Raw genomic sequence first — 16,868 nt, 5'->3', positions numbered from 1 at the left:
TAACTCTGCCTTTCAGTCTTGCTGCCGAAACCTAAAGCAATGTAAACTTACTTTAAGCCCTTATTCTAAATGCATGAAATACAGAGAAATAACCAAATGTCAATGAGCGCCTGTACGAAGAGTACAAAGCTTAGCATTGTATATTTAGGTGAGTCCTGAAACGTTTGAAGAGGGGAAACCAATTTTGTCTCATTAAGCAAACCTTTCTTTCTTGGAAATATCATCTGTAATCCAAAAAAGAAAGGGAGGATGTACTCGCGGTTATAGAAACGTGCTAATCATTGTTTTCTTGTATATAGAAAAAAGGAGTATATCGTTGTGCTAAATGTCGATTGCAATTTTTGACAAGTAAAGAAAAAATGGATCACAGAACTCAACATCATCGCACATTTAAAAAACCTAAGCAGTTGGAAGGATTACCTCCAGGGACAAAGGTAACATTTTGACTTGCTTAAATTGTTATTAGTGTTGGAAATCACCCTTTATCGGTTTGTGCTTTGGAAAGGAGAGACATGTTATAGTATAGTAAATTTGCTTTATAACACTAATTATGTTGGAGAGCCTTTGAGGTTTTTTCCTAAACTTTTATTGTAGTACTGTAAATGTAATTACACACTTTCATGTATTGTATTTTTTTTGGGGACTTTCAAGGCAAGCTATCCAGAAAGAGGTTTTGCAGGACATTCAGAAGACAACTTCTGTCCTAAGCCAAATAAGTCTTGATGTCAATCTTTTCAGTGGCTGCTCAAGGGTTTTCCTCCCAATAAGCAACTCTGGACATAACACAAGTAAAACTGTTTCTTTTAGAGATTAGTGACATCAATCTTACAAGTGTGATTGTAACAAAGCTCTGAGACCTACAGCTAATTAAACAGCTCCCTATTAATATCAGTAACTCTATATATCCTAGTTGTTTACATTGAGCAACTGCAACAGTATCTGGAGCATGTAAAGAAAACGTGGCCTTTAAGTATTAGTCGTAGTAGTTCTTTATTCCAAAGACCCCAATCAGGAGAAAGACTGAGCCGCAACTGCTCCTGATCCATTACTCTGCCAATGATGCCCAACAAAACTCACATATGTCATCCCCACCGCAAATCATGACACCTCAGCATCAGAGAGCACCGATGTATGCAGTGAGAAGACAATTAGGTGGACAAGATCCTACTTAAAATACAGAAAGCACTTTCTTCTATGAAGTAATTGACAGGTTGTTGATGGAATTATTCTTCTATCCAACTCCCTACACCCCGCACGTGATAAAGTGCCCACTTCCTGCATGGTTGCCCCCACTTTCTGCTGAACTGCTAATGTGCTTTGACTGAGTGTGGCCTGGGCTCCTGCCAATCAGATACTCTGGTCCTATGTGCTTTCCTTAAAACTGCAATGGAGACCAAACCCAATTGGAACTCTCTGGCCACAGGTCAGTACCTGGTAAATGGTACCCAGGGCACTGTGACCAGGGAAGGCCTCTAAGGGCTGCAGCACTTATTGTGCCAGCCTTAGAGACCCTGTACCTTTGCACTCACATACTGCCTTTGCAGGCTGCGTGTTTTAGTGCAGAACAAAGTGAAGAGTCAACATGCCGACCACCCACTGCCCTGGCATAGATCAGTCACTCTGGGTGCACTATTCCAGTGGTGAGGGTACAGGTTTAGGAGCCCTACAGTGTCTTAAGTCCATTCTTGGACATTGTAAGTGCAGTGCGGCCATTAAGAGTATATGGTGCTGGGAGTTTGTCATTATGAACCCCACAGTACCACAATAGCTGCACTGAAAACTGAGAAGTTTGTTATCAAACTTTTCAGCACATTAACTCCACACTGATGCCAGTGTGGGATTTAATGAAAAATGCACACAGAGGGCATCTTAGCGATGCCCCTTGAAAAAAGACCTACCACTAATGTCCAGGCTGAGTGACTGCTTTCAGCTGCCACCACCAGACATGTTTCTGGCCCCTTAGTCGGGAGCCTGCTGCTCTTGGGGGTCTGAAACAATGCTCATCCTGGGACGAGGTGCCAAGCCTCCTCCACTGGGATGGGCAGGGTCCATGAGGGGGAAGCTTCAAAGGCTTGCCCGGCTTTGTGAGCTTCACCAGGTCTTTTGCTGCTTCCAGCAACTGGTCACCACTGGTTGTGACCCCCACTTTAGACTGGAGAACCAGCGGGAAAACCAAGTGAGGAAGGGAGGTGTGCCCACCTCTGCCAACTCCTCCTCTCTGGTGGGGGAGGCTAGGTGAAGCACACCTTTCAGTCCCTGCCATCTTGCAGATGGGGGCCCAGCCAACCAGGGTGAGGCTTATGCCCTCCTCCCACTAGAGGGTGGCATAATCAGGCCACCCCAGGGAAGGGACCCATTTGCCCTAACCTTTTACCTACCTGTAACGCCCCTAAATTTAGTACTTGGGGGCACTGCACCGAGTTAGAGTGGCCCAACACCACGAGGAGGTCTCCCTCCACTCTGCACCAGGCAGCCCTAGTGCCACTGAGGGTGTAACAAGAGTCCATTGTTGATCCTGGGGGACCCCCTGAGTCTACCCCAAGAATACCAACTCCCACAACCGAATACGTACCTTTGAACTGATAACTCTATTTTCCAACATAGGATAACATAGAAACTTTTCACAGAAAAACAGTCTGTGTGGAAATGGAAAACCTTTGAAAACCTTTTAAACTGAAACCGAAAAACTACAATCAATGTTCCCTCTAATTATTTTCCTCTGTTTGCGGCAGAGTAAGGTCTGTGTGCGCTGCGGCCAAGGCTATGTGCACCAAGAATCTGACCGCGCGTGTAGACCAGGGCTTTGAGTGGGATGAAAATACTCTGTGATCTTTCAAAGGGGCGTAACCGATGCAAGTAAGGGTGTGGCTTAAAAGCAATTACGCAAAAAATGTGTGCATCGCATAGTGTGCCACCCTACTGATATTTTGCTGCTTCCGTCATTGCATCCAGATATAGAATACAAGTAACATTACACCTACAAGAAGCCAAGACTATTCTTCCAACAAAGAAATCAAAGACAGAGCTTATGTATACCCTGTTCAAAACGATTTGCTCTTCTCTCAAGCCTCGGTAAACAAGACTGACAGCAGGTGGACTCTGGGATCCTTGAGAAATCTAGTTGGCTGAGGGATAAAGATACAAGGGGTACACAGCAGTGTAAGAAACCAAGTGAAAGATGTCTTGCTAAGATTCTAAACATGAGATCTTGGAACGTAGCAGGGATCAAAAACAAAATTGGTAACAAGTAATGGCAAATTTATATTTACTCCGTGCAGCTGCTGTTTCTACAAGAAATGTGGCACGCACAGAATTTTAATATTGATGTATGTGTCACAATAAATTCCCCTGCAAAACCCTCACTCCATGGGAGGGCCAAAGACAGCTTGGCAAAATTGATATCCACTAGTGTCCCAGTAACTGTAAAGAAAACCTATACAAAATCCCCATTCTTTTAACCAGCTCTTTTGCAGATGGATATGAAGCAAACATTTGTATTGATAAACTTTTATGATAATGTTATATATGTTTAATAGTACAAGGTACAGAGTCATGGAATACCTTGTTGCTGTGCTTGAGAATTCTGTAAAGTATATGAGCCAAATTGTATTTTTGTTTGTATGGGGGATTTTATTATTATTAAATGTCGATTTTCAGGTTTCGACATTTGTGGTTATGCTGATGATTTCGGAACCATCAGAGGGCCCAGCCAGGCTTACTGGAAGAATACTTACCTTTAGAATACCAGGCGGCGCTGTCATCTCCGAGGCACTTTAGTATACCAGACAGCGCCTTTAGAATACCAGGCGGCTTTGTATCACCTCAGAGGTGCTTAAGAGTACCAGACAGCGCCTCAGAATCCCAGGCAGCGCTGTTTCACCTTCCAGGCGCTTTAGAATACCAGACAGCACCTCAGAATCCCAGGCAGCGCTGTCTCACCTCCGAGGCGCTTTAGAAATCAGACAGCGCTGTGCCATCTCCGAGGCTCTTTACAAACCAGGTGGAGCTATGCCATTTCAGAGGCGTTTCAAAGTACTTGGCGGCGTTGTGCCATGTCGAAGCATGTGGCACGTGCCACGGAGGACCATTCCCGAGAAGGCCAGGAAGATTTAAGAAACCAGTCAAGAGGTGGATTCAAAGGGAGGGTTTGGTGGCTGTTGCTAGCGCGAGACCTCTTGGAAGTTCAAGAGGTGAACGCGCCTGCTGAAGACATTGGGCCCCTCTTGCTGGTTGAGTCCGGGCAGGGCTAAATTTACCTTTCATCCTCCTCAAGTCGAAAAAAATTAAAAAAATGTATTTGAATGTATTTTTATTCATATATGTGTAATAAAGATTAGATCTGCCTGATGTGGGCATTATAGTTCTGTACAACAGATAACTTGAAAAGAGGTGGTATTTCTGTTCTAAAATCAACGCATCGTTCATTAAGTAAGTTTGATACTGACGCATTTAAACTCTGTAAGATAGCCAGTGAGGTTAGCAGGTTACCGTAGCGCATTGAGGCACGCCATACTGTAGTTATGTAGTGCTTTACACCCCTGTCGAAGCACTAGAGTGCACTGGTGACCTGCCTGCACACTCCTCCGTGGGGGTGGGGCTGTTGTTGGAATAGTGCGTGTCTGGCCGGTGACTTAAGTGCGTAGTGTTTGCTGCTCTCTTTTCACTGTGTACTTTCGTGAGTGAGGTGAGGCGAAGGGAAGGCCAGGACACTTAGGCTTTAGTATGCTAGTGGCTAGAGTCTAGGCACTAGATGGAAAAGTGTGATTATAGTGAGACCTTTGTGGCAAGGACGCTGGAGTGTGTGTTCTTGGCAGAGAAGGCTCAAACCACATCACACTAAGCGTGCAACACTCCCTACTCCTTTGTGTAGGAGACCGTTCTGATAAAGATGTGTGGTGAAGGCGGGCACCTACTGTCTCCAAAGAGGTCTGCACAGAGCGTGGTTACATTATTGTCACCCTTCACGTCACTACCTCTCTCGTGTGCACCCAGAACCCTTCCCCGGGAGCGGCCTGGAGTAAACATAGCATTTTGTGTCCAGACAGTAACCATTATAGGTCCACAAGGGACGGGGAGAGAAAGTGAGTGAAGAGAAAGAGAGAGACAAGTATGGTGGTATGGCAGTGAGAAAGAAGAATGGAGGAAGAGAGAATTGAAGAAAGAAGGGGTGGGAAACAAACCACACGGGCTTTTAGCAGCTGTCAAGATGCATTCCCGCAGGTGTAGTTTCACTTTTTAATTTATTGGTTAGGTTTGTCTCTCCTGCCTCGATAATTCTCGTGCCTGCTGTCTTTCCCGGTCACTCTGTCACTGTTTAATTCTTCTCTTGCTGTCTGCCTCTGGTTCTCTCTTTCCATCTCGATGTCTCTGTCTCTCCTGCTCGCACTCTCCCACTGCACACTCGTACTTTCCCTCCCCCTCACTCCACCCTCCTACCTCAGGCTCCTGTTTACACACCTGCACAGGAGAAGTCCAGCGCAAACCGCCCCTCCTGCCAGGGCAGGATTCGGAGGCCCGGTGGATCCGTGGTTTCCCACTTCCTTCCTGCTCACCCGTGGGTGTGCCGGGACAGGAGTGACGCCGTGCGTGCGTGGCCCCTGTGTTTACAAGCTACTAATGCCAGGCTACTCTCACACTCGTCACACTGAGGATTAATGCAGTAACGGGAGTGAGAGAGAGAGAGAGAGAGAGAGAGAGAGAGAGAGAGACTACTTCAGTGACTGCCTGGACACCTGGGACTAGAGGGTTATTGCAGTGCAGGCTAGGATTGGTAACACGTGCATTCGGGCAATGCCCGAGGGGCCGGCGTCCGAGTTCTGCTGTGGGCTGCTTTTTTTGAGCCAGTGGGTGTCTAAGTGGCCTCTAGATGCAGATGGGCGCTCATTACCTCCGTTTAGCACCAGGCAGAGGTATCACTCCCTTTGTCTCGCTGGCAGGCTCATTAATGTGTGCACACCTACTGAGCGGGGGCAGGGGGCCTGAGCAGAAGTGGCCTCACTTGTTTCACCAGTGTAAACTAACACGTGCAAATTTTTTAATTTACACCCCCCACCCTCTCAAAGTTTTTTTTATAAGATTACGCCAAAGCAATGATTGTAGGAGTGATTATGTAAATGTGGGCCAATTTTTTGTTTGTTGCGGGCCCGGGCCGATTTTTAATCCCAATCCAACCCTGTTGCAGTGACTGATGAGAAACAGCTTCAGTGACTGTCAGGGCACCTGGGAATTAAAGCAGTGAGTGACGAGAAAGAGACCGCTTCAGTGCCTCTCTGGGCACCTGGGACCTGGGCATTGATGCTTGTTTTACTGTATGTAAAATTATTGTGTTTCTATCTAGGAACCTAATTCGATATTTCTATTTTATGCCCGTGTACGGTTATAATAAATAATATCCTTATAAAGGCATAAGAATCATATCCATATTTAGTCGTAGCCCATGCAGTCCACATTAAGCAAGGCTACTTCCCCGGACTCCTAGAAAGCACGACGAGTTCTCTAAACAAACCAAACCTCCAGCAACCTTAGAAATCCCCATTGCTTTTGTTTTGATTTCGTCCTAGTACTCCTGTGAGCACTGTAAGAACGGCCAGTTCTTAGTGACATCTTTATTGACGTCTTATGTCCAACCTTACGTCAAACCCGGCACCTTTCAGGTATAAATATACCAACGTTGCCTTAAGCAAACGCACAGTGGTTTGGAGCAGAGCTTCTGGTTTGCCCGAGAGCCCAGCTGATGCGAGAGCCCACGGACGCCGCCCCTCCCCTTTGACGCACTGAGAGAGACGCTGTCTTTTCTGCTGCCGAGAAATCCAGCTCCGGTGTTTCCAGATACCCTCGCGGGTTACTGGGATATCGAGTCCTGAGAGAGAGATACCAGACCTCCTGCTTTCTATTACCCAGGTACGGAGCTGACTAAACCCTTAAAGAGAATTCTTGATTCAGATTCTTGGAAAAACCAACTTAACTTAAACTGCTACTTACTTACTCCTTCCCACGTATTAGGCTTAGGTCAGGTACATCGGGGTAGGCGTATTTAGAAGCACCAGTTGAGTACGTTAGTCAATGTATATATGCATGTATATCTTTTATCTATTTTAAAGTATCATATGGTTAAGAAACCATATCAATGCTTTTACAGTATTATTTCATAGTACTCCTTTTACTGTACGCACTTTACTTTACTATGAGTATTGCAATTGTGGCAATTCATTTCTCTTGCATGAGAAAGAAGACTGCTCAATAAATAACACCTTTTATTGAAAACGCCCGTCTCTCTATTCTCTGCAATCTAGTGAAACTAAGTATGCGCACTTGACTGAGTGAAATAGCTGTCTATTGTTTTCACACGACTCTAGAGATACACTCTTATTCTGAGGGAGCAAAGTTGTCATGTTTTATGGTTGTCAGAAGTTAATCCCTTCTTGTCTATCCAGGGAGGTTAAACTCCTCCTCGTTTATTCGAGAAAGTTTCTAGTGACCTCTGAGCTAGCTGGCAAACCTTAAGTCTAATATAGTTAGTAGAGACCTAGATGACCTCAGTCCTACGTCTACACTGCTGTTTATATTATTCCAATGCGCAGAGCCTATTGGGAATATAGGAACTACACTATAAAATCAGCCCCTCAGCTGTGAACGGTAAGAATCGTCGTCTCCCGCAACGAGGAAATGGCAGTGTTTTGCGCTGCTCGCATTGTAAAAGCGGCGGCACGAACGGTGTCGCGGGAGTGCGCGCTAAATACAGCACACTGCGCGCTTAGGGTGACTTCTGTGCACACAGTGTGTAAGAAAAGTAATCTGAAAAGTAATTTACATGACCTGCTAGTGAAAATTCAATACAAAGTATATGTACAGTATTCCACAGTATTGCATTACCAGTAATTCAAACTGTAAACAAACCAAAGTATATATACAACTGCAATTCAAAACTGCATTATTCCTACAAAGAATCACTTACCTGTGCCGAGTCTTGTTTAGTTCTAGGAAATAAAATAACTAAAATAATATTTTTATACAAACAAAATTGGTCTGAGTTCAGGCTTTGAGTGTGTGACGATCATTTGCTGATTGAGTGTGTACAACAAATGATTAACACTTCCCGCAGATAAAGCTTTGCTGCTCGCCCACACTACCACAGCTAGAGAGTAAGGTGCTATCTACTTTTACCTCTCCTCTCCTCTCCTCTCCTCCTCAAAGTTGCAATCTGCATTATTTTGGTGATCTTATTGCCCTCAACTCAGTTTTTTTAAATTTTTTATTAATGAGTTGTTGTTTTTATACCTATAATAGGGTTGGATTATCGTCATCTACCAACCAGGGGTGGCTAAGGCGGAGGAGGATCGCCCCACTTCCTTTCAGCACTGCAAAAAAGGAAAAATAAAATAACACAATGGTATTATCATTTTATTTTTCCATGCTGAGGCAGTTTTGCGGGCCGGGGCAGTGCTGGGCTGGTCAGAGACTGGGGGAGGAGGGATGGCACTCTCTAAGAAAACCACCAGAATCCTCAGGTAGCCCATCTAATCAACCCGGTGGAGGGGGCTAGAGTTCCAACCCTCCTCTCAGTGGCACCAGCTATCAGATTCTTTCCCACATGGTATTTGACAACAAGGATTTAAACTTTTTCTACATTCCCTTTCTTTATTTTTACTGACTTAAACACCAACCAATAAAAAATACAGTATAAAACAAAATGCAAACTATTAATCCCTTGAGTTCCATGACCATGCAACCACACCTCCCTTCTTGAAGTCAACTAAGCACCAACACTTTAGGCCATCAAAACTGAGAAACAAACGTTTAACATTCAGGAACATAAACTCCTTGAATGCAAATGCCATTATTACTGGAAACCAATGGACTCCAATCTCTTCTGGAACAAAAAATCTCCTGAGTTGTCTCCATATTCTTGCTTGTGCTCCAAACTTGGAACATGAAAACAAAATGGTAATCCTTGTCATAATCCGTGGTGGGCAAATATCAAAGGGGCAGCTCCAGTAACATACAATGCATTGTGTAACCTGTTAACCAACAATTGAACATTATACTAATAACAATAATAATCCACACATTTGTATAGCGCACAATCACCCGTTAGGGTCTCTAGGCGCTGGGGGCCGTCGGGAAGATTAAGCAAGCTATTGCCCAGAGTCGCATGGTGCTGGGCTAACCTGCCGCCGGAGCTGGGGATCGAACCCTGATCCCCAGATTCCAGCGTCAGTCGTCCTGGCCGCGGCGCCGCGGCGCCACACCTCTCCCAAGATAATAGGTAGTCAAACATCATAGATAGATAGAATATAGAAGTTATATGTGCTCTTCATTCAAATGGGATGATCCTCATTTCCATGTCCTTAACGGAATCGACAATTCTTGTTGCGAGTGCTAGACATTTTTTAATTCTGTCAGGACCAGAGGCTCAGATTATGCTTGAAAAAAATGTTTTTAAAGGTGATCCACCACAGAAGTAGCAACATGCATGATCGGTTTATAGTAGAAATGTTTAAATGTATAATCCGAGGGCCAATCCACCATTCAAAGAATGTCCTCTTATCAGGAGCTTGATAAGAGAGCTGTAGTAGCCATCGCTTCCCTAGCAAAGTGCGCTCCTAATCTACTTGCATCAATACCGGCTTCTGCCATGATCCACTTGACCCATGCTGACCCGGTTTGAAAGGTTTTTGAATCAGAACGCATAGCCCTAGTGTTGTGAACGTATCTAGGACCCCATTTAAATATTCCCGATTTATGCCCTTATGTGGTTATAACTAATCATATCATTATAAAGGAATAAGAATCATATCCATATTTAGTCATAGCCAATGCAGTCCAAATACGGCAAGGCTACTCCCATAGACTCCTAGAAAGTACAACACGTTCTTTAAACAAACCAAGCCTCCAGCAGCCCGGGAATCCCCCCTGCTTCTGTTTTGATTTGTCCAAGAACTCCTGGAGTCCTGAAAGAACTGCAAGTTCTTAGTGACGTCTTATGTTCAACCTTACGTCAAACTCGGCACCTTCCAGGTATAAATATACCAACAGCTGCCCTAGCAAACGCATGGTGGTTTGGAGCAGATCGACTATCTACTTGCCCGACGCCCTGCTGTGGCAAGTGCCGAAGGAAGCCAACCCTCCCATTGACGCACTGAGAGAGACGCTGTCTTTTCTCCTGCCGAGAAATCCAGCTCCAGTGTTTCCAGTCACCCTTGCGAGTTACTGGGAGATCGAGTCCTGAGAACGGGATACAAGACCTCCTTCATTCTATAAACAAGTTATGGAGCTGATTAGACCCTTGGAGAATTCTAGATTCAGATTCTTGGCAAAAACAAACTTTTTTTTTTTTGTAAAAACAATTTTTATTGGCAGTCAGGTACGAAAGTAGTTCGGTACAGTGGATAAAACAATGCAGTAATAACGAACAGTCTAGGATAATAATGCATTCCTGCCAAGATGCCTTTTATGTAGAACAATCCCCCCAACCGTCCCTCCCTGCGTCCCACCCCCCTTGTCAGTGTGCCATTGACCTCTCTCAAGCAGCTGTGAACCAGCAGTGAGTCACCTCCCCAATAGGAACAGTAGTAAAAGGTAAGTAGTGCGTATCAATGGGGGGTCCGATCCCTCAGAACCCCTGCCTTACTCGTTGTTATTGTGTGCCTCAGTGGAAGTGGGGTATCCCTAGAGCTAATATTCCTACGGTGTCGCTGCCCCCTCATCTTCACTCTGTTCGCTCTCAGGCAACTGAAGCCGCAATCACCAGGGCCTCCCACGCTCTAGCTACCTCTAGGGCCTTATCATTGTCTAGTCGCCTGGCCTGTTGCAGCCGCATCGCGCTCTCCGCCTTCGCCCATCGCACCAGAGTGGTTCTCCAACGCAAGTAGCTGGGTCCCTGGCTAGATTTCCAGTGCATGGTGATCTCTCGTTTGGCCAGTATCAAGCTCAAATCGTAAAATTTACTGGTAACTTGAGTACGGGGGGTGTGAGGGAACCATAACAGTAAGCAAGCACCCATATCTGCGTCTATCTGCCGGTCCGTGACAGCATTCAGGCAGGCCATCACCGCTTCCCAGTAAACAGTTAGCTCACCACAGGACCAAAACATGTGTGCGAAGTCCGCTTCCGCCATCCCGCATCTAGGACAGAGCGAAGAAGCACCCTCAAAATATTGCGACATCTTAATCGGCGTTAGGTACGCTCGGTGTAGGGTAAAAAACTGGATCAACTGGAACCTGGCATTCCTAGTGCCTTTCCACGCCCGCCGCATTAGCTGCGGCCATGTCGATTCGGGGATCGGTCGCCCAATATCGCCTTCCCACTTGGCTTTCAGCCCATCCATGGGCTGCAGGGCTTCAGTCGACAACCTCCGGTAAAGGCAGGTGACGGCCTTGTAAGTACCAGCTGCCATGACCACGTATTGACAGCACTCTGATGTCGGTGGCTCGGTGAGTCCTCCCTTCCAGTGTCTCCGAATGCAGGCCACCAGCGAGGCGTGCAGCAGGAAGTCACCTCTAGGGAGGTCGTAAGTGTCTCGCAGCTCCTGGAATGTGAGCAGCGATCCGTCTTTGTAAAGATCACCGAGCATTTGCAATCCGAGCTCCTCCCCGGCCGCCAGCGCGGTCCAGTCGACTCCATGTGGAAAGGCCGTGCACATCCCTAGTGGGATCTCAGGGGCATATGGGCGAGCGGTGCCGGAGCGCCTATGGCAACGAAGCCAACAGCTACGAAGCGTACGTTCCTCCAGCGTGAGCTGGGAGAGGTCCAGTTTCTGACCCAGGATTATAAAGGAGATAACATGTCGTGGAAATAGTCTGCCCTCTACCCCCTCCGGACCCCGGAATTCTAAAGCCACTGCCTGGGTAAGCCACTGCAGCTGTGCCGCCAAGTAATACCACTCGAAATCCGGGACCGCAAGTCCCCCATCTGCCCTGGGGCGCACCAACGTGGCCAGCGCAACGCGCCATCTACCCGATCCCCAGATGAACCCGGAGATTAAGGAGCGGAGTCCGTTAAAAACCGACGCCGGGATTCAGATCGGCAGCGTGCGAAACAGATATAACAAACGGGGAAGCGCCACCATTTTCAGTAATGCCACTCGTCCCGCGACCGACGGCGGCAGTGTCCGCCAGAAACCCATGCAGCTCCGCAGATTCTGGATCGCTCTGTCGAAGTTACCCTCCAGGAGGGCCAATGGTGAATGATAGATGTGCGTACCTAGATAAGGGAGGCAATGGTATTCCCATTGCAGCTCGCCCTCCGGGCGGGAGTCATCCGTTCCCGGTGTCAGCGGGAAGAGGCAAGATTTCCCCCAGTTGACTCTCAATCCTGAGAGGTGGCCAAAATCTGAGAGCAAGCGCTCGGCCCCACGCAGGGAATCGTCAGCGTCTACTAAAAACAGCAAACAGTCGTCTGCATAGAGGGAGATGTAGTGGGCATCGCCTCTCAGTTGTAGGCCTGCATACGCTCGGCCCATACGGGCGTGAGCGGGCAGAGGTTCCATGGCGAGTGCGAATAGTAGAGGGGACAAGGAGCATCCCTGCCGAGTCCCCCTACCAACCCTGTATGGGGCAGAGATGGTGGCACCCGTCTTGACTCGGGCAGTGGCCGCGGCATAAAGCAAGGCAGTCCACTTCACAAATCGGTCGCCCAGTCCAAAGGCCCCCAGTACCCGGAGCAGGTACGGCCACTCAACACTGTCGCATGCTTTCTCGATGTCGATCGAAAGGACAGCAGCCCCCGGGAGGCCGGCAGCATTGCCCCCCATGACCCGAAGCAGCCGACGCACACAGGTGGCGGTGGTGCGCTGGGGAATAAAGCCCGCCTGATCAGAGTGCACCAAGGCACGCATGTGCGCCAAGAGCTGTGTCGCAAGAACCTTGCTCAGGATCTTGTAGTCTGTTGTGAGCATGGATAGTGGGCGGTAGGCCGAGGGGAAGCCAGCATCACCACCACGCTTCAGTAAGGGTACCACCAAAGCCTCGCGAGTAGTCGCTGGCAAGGCCCCGGCGTCCCAGGCCTCCCGATAAACCGCTTGCAATCGTGGTATCAGTACATCCGCGTAGGCTGCGTAAAATTCAATCGGCAGCCCATACGTACCGGGGGTTTTGCGGCGAGCCATGTGTTTAATGGCCACGCGGATCTCGCCTTCGGAGATATCCCCGCCCAAGTGGTCCACGTGGTCCGGGTTGAGCCGGGGAAGCCGTGCCGCTAATAGGAAGTCATCTAGCTCCACAGGCGCACTCGCCATCTCGCTCCTATAGAGGTGTGCATAATATGTCAAGAATTGATCGTTGATCTCCGATTGAGTGTAAACCATGTGTCCCTCCGGGGTGGCCAAAGCTACAATCGGAGTGCCTTGGGACCCAGGATTGGCCAGCCAGGCCAGCAGCGAGCCCACCTTGTCACGTTCAGCATGAGCTCTAACTAGAAACTCCTTATAGTCAAAGCAGCGTAGCTTCTCCATCGCTGACGCCACTTACTCCCGCGCAGTCGAAACCGCTCCGAGAGCCTCAGGAGTCGTGTGACTACGACGATCCTCCTCGCTTAGCGCGACATCCTGCAGGAGGGTCTTACGGACCCCAGCGGTAGCCGAAATACAGACACCCCGAACCACCGCCTTAAAGGCGTCCCATTCTAGCGCCCTACTCGATGCTGTACCTTCGTTGGTATCGAAATAGCCTTCCACCCCAGTGCGTACTTCAGCCTTAACCGCCGCATCCTCCAGCGCCAATGGGTTCAACCGCCATGTCGGGATAGCTTGGCGTTGCCGCGTCCATTGGACCACTACCAAGCAAGGGTTATGATCGGATATAGTTTTAGCCAGGTATTCGCTGTGGCGGACCAAGCACTGAGCGTCCGGCGAGCAGAGAATGCTGTCAAGGCGAACATGCAGGGCGTGTGGGGGGGGAATAAAGGGAAAAATCCCTCTCCTTGTAGGGTGTTGGGTTCGCCATGCATCGACCAGGCCCCAGCTACTTTGCCACTCTCCCCTACTCTTCGCTAGCCTGTGAGCTGCCACCTGCGCCAGTGGTGGGTGAGATCTATCTTAATTCCACATCCAACACAGAGTTAAAATCCCCCCCCTAGTAGGACCGTATTAGCCAGGACTGTCGCCAGTTTCCCGGATAATCGCGCAAAAAAGGCAGGCTGTTCCACATTCGGGGCGTAGACGCTGCAGAGCGTCACATCCCTTCCATCTAGGCGGCCCTGAACAGCCACAAACCTCCCCTCAGGATCGACCACAGTCACCAAGGGTTGGAAGGGAACCCCCGCCCGTACCCAAATCAAAACTCCCATTGCAAAGGCCGAGTAAACAGTGTAAAACAGCTGTCCCCGCCACCTGCGCTGCAGAGCCCGCCCCTCTGTCTGGTCAATGTGGGTTTCCTGCAGGAAGGCTACCTGGATCCCCCTACGAACAAGATAGGCATGCACCTTGTGACGTTTCAGCATGGAATTCAGTCCCCGCACATTCCAGGTCACACATTTCAGCTCAGGTAAGATACCCATTCACAATAGTAAGTACAGTTCTGAGTAAAGAAACAACCCTAGGCACACTGACAACACCCCAAAACCAGAACCCTAAGATCACCCAACAGTCCCATACCCCACCCATCCCCAGAATAGGCCCCAAACTGTAGAAACCCATCCAAAAGCCAAAATCCCAAAATAAACTGTCTCTGGTAACTACCAGAGTCTCACAATAGGTGTGAGATGGGGGGGGGGGGCTTGTCGCTATTTCCAACAGACCGCGAGCTACATACGCCTCTCGATCGGCCCGCCCCAGTGTGACCCAGGTGTCCCACATCCCCACCCGACAATGGCAAGATCCACAAAGTGTGCAAGGCAGCCGCCCAACAACAGTACTCTGCCCGCCCGGGTTGCAAGTCTCCACCCCAAACACAGATCAGGAGTACAGCAACATATACAATACCACTGCGGGGGGAGCATTAGGATCATTTGTCCAGTAAGTCATCTGCAGTCCCAGGTGTGACATGGGGAGGCCCGGGGTCGCTGCCGCCCGACTCCTCCGAAGCCACCTCCTCAGAGCCCCCACAGGAGCCCGACTCCATCGCCGACGTCGATCCCACTGTCTTGGAGATGGTAGAGACCGCTCGGAGGGCCTCTTTGCGTTCCAGCTCAGTTTATGAGACGGAGGGAGTTCGAGCATTCGGTGTCCGTCTCCGTGGTCTCCTGTTCCTCTTGAGTCTCGGTGCGGCTCCCCAGTTGCCAGATGAGCATCCACGCCGGTCCTGCATAATTCCAGCCAGTCCCACACCTCGTCAGGAGAATTGTAGAAGGAGGATTTACCTTCCATCATGATCCGCAGGCGGGCTGGGAACAAGAGAGAGTAGCGGATACCCTCCTCCCGAAGAGCCTTCTTGACTGCCAGGAAGGTTGAGCGCTGCCTCTGAACCTCAAGAGAGTAGTCCGGGTAGATGGAAACCTGAGCATTGTCCACCTTATAGGGCCCCAGTGCCCGCGCCTTTTGCAGAATAAGATCTCGGTCCCTGTAGTGCAGCAAGCGCGCCACCACCGGCCGAGGAGGCCGACCCTCAGCCGGGGGCCGGGCCGGCACCTGGTGGGCGCGTTCCAGAGTGTAGAACGGCATCAGGCCCTCCGGGGCCACCACGTCGCGCAGCCAGGTCTCCAAATAGCCCAACATGTCCGACCCTTCGATTTTTTTCAGGCAGGCCAACCACGCGTACATTATTGCGGCGGTTGCGTCCCTCCGCGTCCTCCGCCCTCTGTTCCAGCAGGTGCACCCGTCGTTGCAGCTCCCCCAAAGAAGCCTCAGATGCCTTGACCGTGGGTTTCAGTGCGTCAATCCGAATTTCGGCCTGCTTGACCCGGTCTGCTAGTTTGCCGTGGTCCGCCCGCAGGAGCCCCAAACTCGTGGATACCTGACCGATGTCGTGGTGCAGGGCCTCTCTGGTGTCGGCGATGGCCTTCCAGATCTGCTCCAGTTGGTCCTGCGGTAGGCCTGTCGTCGATCCATTGGCCACTGTGGAGTCCTGACTGCTTGCCGCATCACCCGCTGCGTCCAGAGGAGGTTTCAGGCGCTTCCCCATGGCGGCAGCCGGTCTCAGCGCTCCCCGACAGCAGGTGTCCCCTCACTCAGTTCCACCGGTAAATCACGCCGCGCTGGGGGGCCAGCACACAAGCCTGCAATCCCAAGGGACTCTCCCCGTATCGCGCACGTGGCAGCGTCGTGGGTCCCAAAGTTCAGCACCCCACTTCCAGCACTGGGCAAGGGTGCCCTGCAGCCCAGGACAGATGCCGCGAGTAGGACCCAAGGTCTGGCCGCCCCTCCGGGTCGACGGGCAGGGCACCCGGTATGTGGCGGTCAGTGCATCCTCCGTGGTGCGGTGGTATCAGTGGCGGGCGGAGGGCCCCGGTCTCGGCCATGGGGAGACAGTTGTGATACACGCCAGGGGAGAGCCGCCCCCCGGGCTCCGGTCTCGCTATATTCTTAGACCCCCCGTCCGGGCCCCGGCACCTCACGCCAGCAGCAGCCGGTAGGGCACCTCAGGAATTGGCCGCTGCAGGGACCCACAGTACTGGCCCGCAGGCCTCCCGCCTCCTCAGAACAGTTATTCAGCGCCAGCAAGGCTCTGTCGGTGATGCGCTGCAGGATCGGGACCGCCCCGATCTCGCGTCCAGCAGGCCCCGGCAGCTACAGGAGACCTCCAGCCCTCTCACCTGCGGGCACTTCGAATGAGGTCCCACTGCTAGTCCACTTCGAGATGGTCCATCCACCGCCGCCGCCGCCGATCGGCCGCAAATCCGCGGCCCCGACTCGCGCGGCAGCTGGCGGCCGGCCGGCCCCCACCGCAGGTCGGCCCTCTGCGAAATCGACGCCGGGGATGAAGCAGGGCGCACAG

The 16,868-nt window shown here is 50.2% G+C and overlaps 1 protein-coding gene across 4 annotated transcripts in view; it reads left to right on the top strand.

Annotated features, from left to right (window-relative positions):
- The window catches only part of ZNF280D (zinc finger protein 280D), a 722,832-nt gene that overhangs the window by 315,767 nt on the left and 390,197 nt on the right, over positions 1-16,868 (top strand). For all 4 annotated transcript variants that reach the window (XM_078684884.1, XM_078684882.1, XM_078684883.1 and 1 more), the window contains exon 12: positions 300-434. In XM_078684884.1, the coding sequence (XP_078541010.1) occupies positions 300-434 (135 nt within the window). The remainder of the gene's footprint in view (positions 1-299; positions 435-16,868) is intronic.

This window comes from Lissotriton helveticus, chromosome 3_2 (genome assembly GCF_964261635.1).
Source record: "Lissotriton helveticus chromosome 3_2, aLisHel1.1, whole genome shotgun sequence".
Classification (NCBI taxonomy): Eukaryota; Metazoa; Chordata; class Amphibia; order Caudata; family Salamandridae; genus Lissotriton; species Lissotriton helveticus.
The sequence above is the reverse complement of the archived record's forward strand: the minus strand, read 5'-3'. Positions and strand labels throughout refer to the sequence as shown.